The 13,684-nt window shown below is 40.9% G+C and overlaps 1 protein-coding gene across 3 annotated transcripts in view; it reads right to left on the reverse strand.

Moving 5' to 3' along the window:
* Positions 1-1,016: 1,016 nt before the first annotated feature.
* SLC35F3 (solute carrier family 35 member F3) overlaps positions 1,017-13,684 on the reverse strand; it is a 416,478-nt gene continuing 403,810 nt past the window's right edge. Inside the window, exon 8 of one of the 3 annotated variants that reach the window (XM_030198124.1) lies at positions 1,017-1,799. In XM_030198124.1, coding sequence (XP_030053984.1) covers positions 1,555-1,799 — 245 coding nt within the window. In that variant the 3' untranslated portion in view covers positions 1,017-1,554. The remainder of the gene's footprint in view (positions 1,800-13,684) is intronic. The other 2 variants (XM_030198125.1, XM_030198126.1) reach the window with 2 other exon arrangements.

The raw sequence follows: 13,684 nt of genomic DNA on the forward strand, positions 1-13,684 counted from the left end.
TGGATAAGTTATCTTTCTAGGGGCTGAATATCTCTGCTTAGGCAGATAACTTTTTGCCCAGCCTTAGTATGTCCCTTATCCCTCTTCCAGTGAAATATATGGCTATTTACTTACTTAGACAAAAGTTAGTTATTTCTTGGGCTGGTGTTTTTAGTTGGATGCATTTAGGTAATTGGCATGCACTGCTGACTGCCTATGCTTTTAAAAAGTGATCTCACAGAGTTTAGGACTACCTAGGTACCTAGCTGTGTCTTACATGGAAAAAAATATACACTGCGGAAGGCACTGTTTCTTCATGCATGCTCTTAAACATTTAGTTGGGAACAATTCAGAGGCAGAAGTGCTTTCAGGCATCTTTCTACCTATCATAGTGCTATTTTTTTAATGCATTCTCAGCTCTGGAGCAATGTTGTACTCACTTTCAAAGTGCCTTCCAAACCTACTTCTTCCCCTTGAAAATAATACAAATAAGAATGGTATTTGCTTTACTTAGTTCTTGGAAAATTGAAGACTAGCCTGTATTTGCAAGGCAATACAGTACGCTTTAGAGTCATGTGATCATAAGGGATTCTTTTTTCTTTTTCTTAAGGCAATACAGTACATATTGATAACATTTAATCTTCAATACCTTTTTTTTAATGAGCACAATTCCAGCTGTTTAAATTCCAAATAAGGATCGTACCCTCTGCTCGCCCTCTGAAGAAAGGTTTCCACAGTAGTCATGACTAGCAAATTATCATTTTCTGTACTTTGAATAGCTATTACCAGGGGTGTGTGTTTTTTATTTTTAACTGGTGATTTTATGTTGATGTGTAGGTGAAGCCACAATCAAAGAAGTAAACTTCTAGACCCTTGCATTACAATTCTTTGAGTAAGAAGTGACTGATGTACTAGAGGGGGCTCCCACTCATGCTAAATAATTTTATAAAAACTCTGTTCAAGTGATGCAGAGCTTGATGAGAAGATGGGGGCACATTACTTGTTGAGGTGTGATCAGTTTTCAGTCGAATGTAATAATGTGGAGTGGGAGATTTCTACTGGGTGTAATGTCAGCCACTAAGTTGAACTTTGGCATCTTGAAATGGCACCAGCTGGGTGAGGAGGGGAATGCAATGATGAAATAGAAGACTTGGAAACAATCACCCCTTAAAATAAAAATCATTACAGCCTGTACACATTACTGGTTTGTCTCCGAGGGTACTGTGTTGTTTCAAGATTCTGATGCAGCATAGCTTATTTATATCACAGTGTGTAACTCAAGAGTGTCTGATCATCAAAACACCTGTTATGCATTCAGTGAGAAATTACCTTTAAAACAAAGATATTTTAATATACATTACATTCATTAAAGAGATCTGAGAGTTTGTGTTTGCTGTTCATAACAGAAAGACTTGATGTCAAAAAAGGCAAGCAAACTGGACATGCACCTCAGACTTCAGAATATAAAAAAATATATACATATGTACAGTATACTGGCCATGTGTGCTTTTTTTTTTTTAACAAGGAAGGACCTCAAAATCATAATATGCTCTTTAGTAAGAAAGATAAAAGACATTAATGGGTAAAAGTTGACTTTGGCGGTTGTACTCTTCTACTTTTAATTTGAAGTCCTGGCCCTATGTCACCATTTCCTTCAGTGTTTTCTTCCTTCTTGCGTACTTTGAGATGTGTAAGAAGCTTTATTATCCAGACATCCCATTCCTCTGGTAAAAGCAACAAAAGGAAGCCCAGACCGATGATGACAATGGCTATCACTCGAACACTGTTGAAGACAATTTCGCTGGTGTAATGATCAACAACTGTATGAAACAGTGAGTTTGCGTTACTATGCAGTTTAAAAAAAACCCACATACTGTGATGTTATTGCATGCAAATACACCATTAACAGCCTCAAAAAAAGGACTGTCTTTGTTTTCTCTGTTTTTTGCCTTTGTTTCTGTTTCCTTCCTTATTTCCCTTTATTTACAACATCTGATTATAACTTCCCTATTGGAGTCACTACATCTTGTCTGTCCTGTTTCAGTATTGTTGTTTTCTCTGAGGACAAGGAGGATAGCAAATGCTCACAGCATGGATAATGTCACCAATGGAGCCTGGTATGGGAAAGCTATTCTAGAAGCTTTTGAGAAGCCTTGGCATACATGTGCACCACTTTTCACCTACCACTGTTGAGTAAGTCTTTCCCTGGAGTCATTTGGTCACATCACTGAAACTACCCATCAATTTTTTTGTGCTTTAATGTATTTTTGCCTTTTTTTCTGTTTTTTAAAAAATGTATACCTGGTGGTGCCTTAGGTAGGTTTTCAGTTGGTTCTAAGTTGTATGTTTATTTTTCTTTCATTTGCCTAATACGAGCCTTTGTGAGGGCCTTGGGTACCCTGGTTGAATACCTTCTCAAAATAGTTTTTTTTTAAATTTCAAGGTGGCTGTATTTTTTGGTGACATGTCCCTAGGGTTACCATATGGCTCCAGAAAAAGGATGACACATTGATCCAGTCCTTGCTTCCATTGAAAGCAATGGAAATAAAACCCAGACTGGCTCAATCTGTCCTCCTTTTTCTGGAGCCATATGGTAACCCTACATGTCCCAGGAAAAAAAACCCCAATGACTTTAAAAAGTGTACCCATCGTTTCTGCTAATTATTAGTGGTTTTATTCATTGTTATATGTTGAGTTGTTTACTTTATATTATGGAAATGTTACCCTGCCTTCTTTGCTGTACCTCAATAATTTCTTTTTAAAGTGCACTCAATGTGGCAATTATAATGGATGCTCACAATTTTTCACATCTTATTTCTATCAACAAATATACAAGATTAAGCATATACACTTGAAACAGGGCAAAACATATAGCAATACTCAAAGGAAAAATAGAAATTATTGTCTTATGGATTGTCCCATATAAGACCCCCCAAAAGGGGGGAGGGAGACAACCAATTAAGAAATAAGACTGCTGTTAGATCTAAAATATATATAAGCTATAAAAGAAAAGAATGACTAAGCATAAATCCTTGATTACCAGATCTCTTACTCACACTCAACTGGAGGTACCCAAAGTTACTGTAGTATTAGGAGAACCTCTAGCATTTAAATAAGCTGTATAAGTGCTCCGGATTCAATTTAACTACACATTTGACCAGAAAATGAAGAAAAAATGTAGCCTTTTGGTCACTGGCAAAAATAGTTTTCTCTTAGTGTGTCACATCAGGGAAAACCAACACCTTTTGACCCCAAGATAATTTTTCTCTGTTATGAAAGTACAGTCTTAAAGTCCAGGATCCATCTGGCTCTACAACAAGCACAACAAGGAGAGCTGCTCTCACAATCATCTCCCTTGTAGAGTCTTCTAAAACGTGAGTCAAATTCAAACTATGTTCACCATTTTTTCCATAGAGACTCACCACCAGATCCTATCTGCTTCTTCATATGTATATAATTAAACTTTAGTTGTGGAGGGACCATTTTTTTTTTCTGGCCTATCCAAACTGTAAATCAAATAGCATTTCAACTATTATCAAATTATAGATGACTTGGGGACATTAACAAATCTTAAACTCATGCCTACTGTAATTCTCAATGTTTTCAATAGTGGAAGGCATGATTTGGAGCAGGAGGTAATGGTGCTGGAGCCATGCAATAACAGCAATCATAACGTGATCAGATATGATATAATCTCCAGAGAAAGTACACACGGGAAATCCAATATGTTAGCATTTAATTTTCAAAAAGGAGAGTATGATAAGATGAGGAGACTGAGCAGCTGCAAAGGTCAAAAATTTACATCAGGAGTGGATGCTATTCAAAAATACCATCCTGGACGATACTCCATGTATTAGAAAAGGAGAAATGAAGGCCAAATGACAGCCGGCATGGTTAAAAAGTGAGGTGAAGGAAGCTATTAGAATTAAAAGAAAATCCTTCAGAAAATGGAAGAAGGATCTGACTGAAAGTAATAGGAAACAGCATACGGAATGGCAAGTCAAGTGCAAAGTGCTGATAAGAACGGCAAAGACAGACTTTGAAAAGAAGATTATGTTGGATGCAAAAACATATAGTAAAAACTTTTTTAGGTACATTATTTTATTTATTTGTTGCATTTGTATCCCACATTTTCCCACCTTTTTGCAGGCTCAATGTGGCTTACATGGTACCGTAATCAGCGTTAACTGATTTCGGTATGAACAAATACAAGTTGCGATTAATATCAAGGTGATATTATGGTAGAGTGAGATACATGTAAGGTAAAGACAATTGGGGAGAGCTTAGAGAGGGAAGAAGTGTTAGGATATGTCCATTACGATCTTTGGTTAAGTTGTGTTGCATTAGAAGCAAGAAGCCAGTAAAAGAATAATTTGGACTGCTAGATGACTGAGGGGTAAAAGGGGAACTCAGGGAAGACAAGGCCATAGTGGTGAAATTAAAAGAATTCTTTGCTTTGGTTTTCACCGAGGAAGATGTGGGAGAGATACTAGTACCAGAAATGTTATTCAGTGCGGAAACAAATCTCTGTAAACCTGGAAGATGTAATGGAGCAATTTGACTAATTGAAGAGTAGCAAATCACCTGGACCAGATGGTATACATCCCAGAGTACTGATAGAATTGAAAAAGGCAACACTGGGGAGTGGCATCCCAATGACGACTATGCATTCTACTAAGGTGGATCCAGAGATCTGTCCAAAAGAGATGTATGGGAGTACATTCCCAAACACAGTGTTTATATATGATGCATCAGCTGCTTCACACTTAAGGCAAAACCCATCCATTGGGAGACCCATCTTTTTAGCTCTAGACCATTGGGAGACCCCTCTTTTTAGCTCTAGAAGGATAAATATAAAGATGCATAAGAAGTTTGTAATACAATTCTTGTAGCTGAATGCTCTCCGCGGGACGTGGACCATCTTGAACATATTCCAAAGTTTCAATTCCATTTATCCAATCCAGAACTCAAAGCAGTAGGCCCCAGAGGTTTTTAAAGCCCCTCATAGTAGCATCCTATCAGTCCTTTATGGATGGCTGGTAGGGGCCAATGCTTATCGAATTCAGATTCAGTGAAATCCACTCTACAGGTTCTGAAAAGAAGATGGAGATAATGATGTAATTGAGCATAAGGATACCAATCGCAAGCTGAGAAAGCATATAAATTCTTGAGAGTCTTTAAAAGAAATCATAGCAAGCTCATTATCCTCTATGACATGTTGCAGCAGCAGAACACCTTTGCTGGCCCAGCTTCGAAAGTGACCAGCAGATAATCCCGGGTTAAAGTGCGCACTGTCCTAAATAGGAAGGAATCTGGAGCAATGAGAATGTAAATGAAATTTCATATGGAAAAGAGTCCATGTCCATCTCAAAGATTTCAGGAGAAAATGAGATTTCAAATGTTTAGGAAGGTCCTCGATCTTGCATGAAGTAGAAAAGCTAAGGAGAAATCATCATGAAGATACTTCTCAAAGTCCACATCACAAAATTCAGAGGATCCATATATCCAATCTTGGATAAAACGTAAAGCTAAATTATATGCTTTGAGGTCGGGCAAACCCATGCCTCCACCTAATCTGAGTGATTTTAAATGTTGAAGAGTAGTGTGTGGCGTTTTTCTTCCCTAGATGAACTGCCGAACCAGTGAGTTCCAATATTGTAAGTGTGTTTCAAAATAAGTGGAAGATGCCCGACAGAGACAAAGGTGCCCATTTGGTACACAATTGCTTAGTCACATGTAATAGAATAGGAACGTTAGAACTGTATAGACAGAAAAGATTAAGAGGTATAGTCAGACCCAGGTAAGTCATAATATCACCAAAGTGCCTTGAACTTGTCTGCATTGATCCAGAGTCCAGAGAAAAAGCCATAACAATTTAAAATATCTAAAGTCCAGGGCAAAGAAGTCTCTGGATCAAAGAGTGCAGCAAGTAAACCATCTGCAAATAATGCCAACTTGAATTAATTTCTTGCCCACTGGAATCCCCTGGATATATGGCTCCTGTAGAATTCTCAGGATCAAGGGCTCTATACAGAGCACAAAAAGAGTAGCACATAAAGGCCATCCATGGCATGTACCTTGCCCAGGGATCAGCATAAAGGGTCTGAATCATATAGTCAATAGGGCCCTGATATCCAAATGGATATAACACATCCCAGAGACAGGGCCAGAACACCAATGGGCTCATTTTCGAAAGAGAAGGACGTCCATCTTTCGACATAAATCGGAAGATGGACGTCCTTCTCTCAGGGACGTCCAAATCGGTATAATGGAAACCCGATTTAGGACGTCTCCAACTGCGCTCCGTCGCAAGGACAGCCAAAGTTCAAGGGGACATGTCAGAGGCGTGGCGAAGGCGGGACTTGGGCATGCCTAACACTTGGACATCCTTGACCCATAATCGAAAAAAGCGAGGACGTCCATGACAAACAGACGTTTTCACCCGGACCTATTTTTCTTACGACTAAGGCACAAAAAGGTGCCCAAAATGACCAGACCATAGGCGCCAACTCCGTGGGTGCTGTGGGTGCTCAAGCACCCCCAATAATTAGGCAGTGGCACGTGGGCATAAAGCCCCTCCCGCCGGTCTCGATCCCTGCACCGTCCCGACTCCAAGTCGACTCCCTGCCCTGCACCGCTGTGCTGTCCATCCACTCCTACCTCCTCAATGTTCCGGACCGCTGTCAGACCCCACCTGCCTACCACAGCTCCACTACTTTTGGTAGCACTTCATTAATCTGTTTTAGGAAAGTTTGTCCCAGGTTAGAAACTAAGTCCCATAATGCATCTAATGTTACTTCTTTCGGTTTAGCTGCTAACTCTTTAAGCATGTCAAACCTTACAGAGGACCGCTCTAGGGTCTCACTCAGTCCCTCAGCTCCTCTCCCCTCAATCCGCAGCGATTCCATGGGCAAGCTGCTTTCCGACCTGAGATGTAAACGAAGCTTCCAATTGGCGTTCTTCTGGGCCCTTACCACCTTCCGGAGTGGACCCCGTTGATTCAGTAAGGAAGGAACTTGCACCTATCGGCTGGGGAGGAGGGGTGGGCGCAGCGGGGCTCAGAGTGACTTCAAAGCCAGGAGAAGCCAAAATCTCCAATTCGCCGGCGTTCTCTACTGGCAGCGTTCCGCCGTCAGAAGTAGCTCCCTGCGGCCTCAAAAAGCGATCCATCGGAGGGGGGTAACGGGGAAGCTCTACCCATTGTTCTCCCTCTTTGTTTAGGCATTTTGTTTGAGCACGGAGATCGAGGCTCACAGCAACTTAGCAGGGTGCGGCCATCTTGGATTCCCTGTCACAACTATTTATTATATTTTCTTTTGTTTCTTTTTCTTTTTATTAGTTTATGGCTTTAATCATCATTTTGTATTTTTCATTTTGGTTTTTATTTTTAGTCATATTTTTTCTGGTTTTTTTATTTATTTTTATTCAAGCAGTTTGTTTGTTTGATTTTATTTTATTTTATTTTTTAGATATTGCTTGGGAAGAAGCTGACCTGCTGTTTATACGCTTTTGCTTTGTTTGATATTACAGCAACTGAAGCGAGTCATTATACATTATATACTTTTTCATACTTTTAGATTAATTATTTTTCCTCTCATGTCACTGTCTTCTATATTAGATTAGAAGAATGTCCAACATCTTTTATTATTTGTTAAAATTTGTTTAAATTGTGATACTTTTATTGCGTTATGCTGTAGTATATGATCGCTTGTATATATTTATTAGGCTGTCCTTTATATTTATGGATAACGTTACTGTCTTCTATACTAGTTTAGAAGAATGTCCAATATCTTTTATTATGTGTTTTATTATATGTTGTAATTTTGATATTTTTATTGCACTATGCTGTAGTATATGATCGCTTGTATATGGTCATTAGGCTGTCTTTTATATTTATGGATATATAATTTGAATATGTGATCATTTTAATAGGAGGATTATTGTTTTAATATTGAGTAGTCTTCCTTTGGTTATATAATTTGTATTTATTATTTTTAATTATGATTATGTATTTTTGTAGTGAATATTTAGATGTATTTATTTGAGATTTTGTTATTGCACATGTCCTGGTATCCTATGTACTTCTTTCTTTTTTCTTAATTATTTTTTCTTAACTTTCTTAAGTTCTTTATTTATTTTTCTATATATATTATGAGTGGTGTTATATATGTTGTTGATTCATTTATTTTATTACTGTTTGTTATTTTAGAGCCCCTGACGCAGCCCTTGTGGGCGAAACACAGTCTGTGTCGGGTGATTATTTCTCCAATAAAGTCTTATTAATACCACCTAGTGATCTGCTCTTTTGTTTGCTTCCACGCTGAGGTGTATGGGAGACGTGATCTGGAGGTATATGAGGGACGTTTGGAGGGCACTGTGTGGGGTTTTAGATATGTTTCCCCGTTTCTGACTCTGAAAGGGAATCCTGACTTTCCTCCTGGCATGGGGAGTGAAGGAATTTTTGGGGAAGACAGAGGGAGGGAGATACGATGGATAGGAGATCTGCTAGATGTGGAGGGTAAAGTGTTTCCATTCCCTACATTGCGAGAGAGATATGAGCTGGGGGACTCTGATATCTTTATGTTTTTGCAGGTAAGACATTATATCTCCTCCTTGCCTGTGTCATATCTTGGGACTTCTTTTGCTCAGCAGGTCACGATATGTTTGAAGTTGGAAGATGGCTGCCTCTGTCAATATGTAAAAGCTCTCTGGGAGGTTCAACCTGACCTATCTCTATATCTCTACAGAAGGTGGCGGAGGCGTGGTCGGGGGAATTGAAGAGCAGTGTTTCAGTAGCAGTGCTTCAAATTTTTCTTAATAACATTGCCAAAACATCAATAAATATGCTCCATACAGAACAGGAATATAACTTTTTATTATGTACTTATATTGCCCCTTGGAGAGCTTTTAAAGCCCGATTTGATGAATCAGGTAGATGTCCCAAATGTGGGCAGGATGGGGCTACACTAGGCCATATGTTCTGGACATGCGAAAGGACTACGTTTTTTTGGGAAGGGGTGAGGAATTTTTTGTCCAGATGTCTCAGAAGGATGATTCTGCTACATCCTGTGGGCTTTTTTTATTCCAGGATGGGACACAATTGCAGATGGAGTCGGACGTGCAGCACCTATTTTTGGCAAAGTCTCTACTTTGTGCTAGAAAGGTCATTCTTGTCCAATGGCGACTGCACAGAGTACCTCAGTTAGCAATGTGGCGATCGCTGTTATTTGATATGGCACTCATTGAGCGTACGTTAGTGAGCAACAGGCCTGAATCTCAATGGAAACGTTTCCAGGATGTTTGGGAACCATATTGGGCTATGCTTCCACACAAGGAGCGTAGCCTGCTCTTGAATGCATAAGGGAGTAGGGTGATTGCGTTATCTAAAATAGTAAGGGGTAATTTTGTATGCTGATGTTTGTGGGCTTAAAAAGTACTCTGTACAAACTAGTGTGTTTGACCTGACATATTTAGCTTCCTCCTTTGTTTAATATGTCTTCCTCTTGGGGGAGGGAGAGGGACGGGGGGGGGGGGGTGGTATACATGAAAAATGTGATGGAGGAGTGGCCTAGTGGTTAGGGTGGTGGACTTTGGTCCTGGGGAACTGAGGAACTGAGTTCAATTCCCACTTCAGGCACAGGCAGCTCCTTGTGACTCTGGGCAAGTCACTTAACCCTCCATTGCCCCATGTAAGCTGCATTGAGCCTGCCATGAGTGGGAAAGCGCGGGGTACAAATGTAACAAAAATAAAAATAAATAATTGCCGGATAATGGCACCTGTTAGGTATAAATAATGGTGATGTGGTATGAGAGATACCATGACTAACAATTTTTGCTGGTTTGCCTATTGATATGGACAATGTTTTCTCTTTCTTTGTAATGATGAGAACTCCAAATAAAGATGATGTTAAAAAAAAAAGTAAAAAACGAACAGCTGGACCAAGGGACACACCACTGGTAGTGACCCTTTTGTCGGAGTGTACTCCATTTACTGATACCTTTTGTCATCTTGTATTCAACCAGTTTCTAACCTAGTCAGTCACTGTACTACCCATACTGAGAACATTCAGTTTATTTTTAAGTCACCTATGTGGAACTGTGTCAAAGGCTTTGCTGATATGTAAGTATACCACATCTAGTACTCTCCCTCAATCCAACTGCCTGGTCACCCAGTCAATCAAATTTGTCTGACAAGACCAGGGCTTTTTTTGAGGGAGTACTGAGTACCGGCACCTTTTTCATTGTCTGCTAAAATTAACCCATGGACCCCACGTTTTAATGAAAGAGCTCAGACTCTACACAACAATTCTGCCTTGTCATAGGTTCTGTGACTGGTTGCAGGGGGCCTGGCTATTGTGGGGTGGGTCCCTCAGGTATCACCCCACCCCTGAAGGGTGGCCTGGCATTTGAGAACCAGCACCTTTATTCTATAAAAAATGCACTCGACAAGACCTACCTCTAGTAAAACCATGCTGCCTCAGCTCCTACAATCCATTGGATTCCAGAAACTGCACTATCTTCTGTTTAGAAGCTTTTCCATTAATTTACTTACTTCAAAGGTCAGACAAACCAGTCTGTAATTCCCAACCTTCTCCTTACTTCTGCTTTTGGGAAGAGGAACCACACTTCCTCTTCTCCAGTACTCAAGGACCACTCCTGAGTCTAAAGAAGCATGAAAAATATGTAAATTATCCTTAAAATCGAGCATGGTACTAGAGGAGATCCAGGAAATTATAGACCAGTGAATCTGACGTCGGTGCCGGGCAAAATGGTAGAGACTATTATAAAGAACAAACTTACAGCGCATATTCAAAAGCATGGATTAATGAGACAAACCTGCTTATTTTCGAAGGAGAAGGGCGCCCATCTTCCAACACTAATCGGGAGATGGGCGTCCTTCTCCTAAGGTCGCCCAAATCGGCATAATTGAAAGCCGATTTTGGGTGTCCTCAACTGCTTTCTGTCGCGGGGACGACCAAAGTTCAAGGGGGCGTGTCGGCAGTGTACAGAAGGTGGGGCGGGGGCCTGGTTAACAGATGGGCGTCCTTGGCCGATAATGGAAAAAAGAAGGGCGTCCCTGATGAGCATTTGGCCGACTTTACTTGGTCCATTATTTTTTCACGACCAAGCATCAAAAAGGTGCCCAAACCGACCAGATGACCACCAGAGGGAATCGGGGATGACCTCCCCTGACTTCCCCAGTGGTCACTAACCACCTCCCACCCTGAAAAAAACAACTTCAAAAACTTTTGTCTTTTTTTTTTTTTTTTTTTTTTTTTTTAGAGTATGTGCTTTGTTATGCCTCCGTCCCTGCGACGGCAGTTGAGGACATCCTTCCCTATCCGGCAGTTGAGGACATCCAAAATGTGGATGTTTCTGGTAGAAGGACATCCATGCCTTTGCTATGCCTCTGACATCCTTTTCATTTATTTGTTTGGATTTTGGATCACAAGTAACAGCATTGGGATTTGAGCTTGCCACCTCTGCGTTGCAAGACCACTGCTCTAACCACTAGGCCACTCTGCCACTCCTCTACTCCACTCCCTTGAAATCTGGCCACCCTGTGGGGGGGGGGGGGGAACAGTATGCAGGTCCCTGGGGGGGGGGGAGGTATGTGTGTGTCAGCGGAGGCATAACAAAGCCGTGGACGTCCTTCTTTCAAACATTTTGGACATCCTCAACTGCCCCCCTACAGGGATGGCCAAATTTCAAGGGAGTGGAATAGAATGGAGGAGTGGCAGAGTGGCCTAGTGGTTAGGGCACTGGTCTTGCAATCTAGAGGTGGCTGGTTCAAATCCCACTGCTGCTACTTGTGATCCAAAATCCAAATAAATAAATAAATAGGGTGTCAGAGGCATAGCAGACATTGATGTCCTTCTCACAAACATCCACATTTTGGACGTCCTCAACTGCCATCACAGGGAAGGAAGGACGTCCTCAACTGCCGTCGCTTCCCCTCCTTAGGAAGGAAATTGTGTGCAAATGAGCTAACAGCAAGCAGCTCATTTGCATGCAATTTCCTTCATGCATGCCTGTTCCTTTCCAGATCGGTAAGGGAAGGGCTTTTTCCATTCAGTTAGTGGGACCAGTGCACTACAAATGCTGGCTCCTCCCATGACCAAATGGCTTGGATTTGGTCGTTTCTGAGATGGGTGTCCTCGCTTTCCATTATCGCCGAAAACCGGGGACGACCATCTCTAAGGTTGACCTAAATTTCATGATTTGGGTGTCCCGACCGTATTATCAAAACGAAAGATGGACATCCATCTTGTTTCGATAATACGGGTTGCCCCACCCCTTTACGGGGCCATCCTTAGAGATGGGTGCCCCCATTCGATTATCCCCCTCAAAGTCAACATGGATTTAGTGAAGGGAAATCTTGCCTCACCAATCTACTACATTTCTTTGAAGTGGTGAACAAACATGTGGATAAAGGTGAGCTGGTTGATACTGTGTATCTGGATTTTCAGAAGGCGTTTGACAAAGTACCTCATGAAAGACCAAAGGAAATTGGAGAGTCATGGGATAGGAGGTAGTGTTCTATTGTGGATTAAAAGATAGAAAACAAGAGAGTAGGGTTAAATGGTCAGTATTATTCTCAATGGAGAAGGGTAGTTAGTGGGGTTCCCCAAGAGTCTGTGCTGGTACCGCTGCTGAGATGGGAGTAACTAGTGAGGTAATTAAATTTGCTGAGGACACAAAGTTATTCAAAGTCGTTAAATCGCAGGAGGATTGTGAAAAATTATAAGAGAACCTTACGAGACTGAGAGACTGGGCGTCTAAATGGCAGATAACGTTTAATGTGAGCAAGTGCAAAGTGATGCATGTGGGAAAGAGGAACCCGAATTATAGCTATGTCATGCAAGGTTCCACGTTAGGAGTCACAGACCAAGAAAGGGATCTAGGTGTCGTCGTCGATGATATGTCTATTTATTTATTTAGATTTTGCTCACACCTTTTTCAGTAGTAGCTCAAGGTGAGTTACATTCATGTACTCTGGATATTTCTCTGTCCCAGGAGAGCTCACAATCTAAGTTTGTACCTGAGGCAACGTTGAAATCTTCTGCTCAGTGTGCTGCTGCGGCTAAGAAAGCAAATAGAATGTTAGGTATTATTAGGAAAGGAATGAAAAATAAAAATGAGGATGTTATAATGCCTTTGTATCGCTCCATGGTGCGACTGCACCTCGAATATTGTGTTCAATTCTGGTCACCGTATCTCAAAAAAGATAGTGATTAGAAAAGGTGCAGAGAAGGGTGACGAAAATGATAAAGGGGATGGGACGACTTCCCTATGAGGAAAGGCTAAAGCGGCTAGGGCTCTTCAGCTTGGAGAAAAGGCAGCCGAGAGGAGATATGATAGAGGTCTATAAAATAATGAGTGGAGTTGAACGGGTAGATGTGAAGCGTCTGTTACTAGGACTAGGGGGCATGCGATGAAGCTACAATGTAGTAAATTTAAAACGAATCGGAGAAAATGTTTCTTCACTCAACGTGTAATTAAACTCTGGAATTCGTTGCCAGAGAATGTGGTAAAGGCAGTTAGTTTAGCGGAGTTTTAAAAAGGTTTGGACGGCTTCCTAAAGGAAAAGTCCATAGACCATTATTAAATGGACTTTGGGAAAATCCACTATTTCTGGGATAAGCAGTATAAAATGTTTTTTGGGATCTTGCCAGGATTGGCCACTGGTGGAAACAGGATGCTG

The sequence above is a fragment of the Microcaecilia unicolor genome, chromosome 3 (assembly GCF_901765095.1).
Source record: "Microcaecilia unicolor chromosome 3, aMicUni1.1, whole genome shotgun sequence".
In the NCBI taxonomy this organism is placed as follows: Eukaryota; Metazoa; Chordata; class Amphibia; order Gymnophiona; family Siphonopidae; genus Microcaecilia; species Microcaecilia unicolor.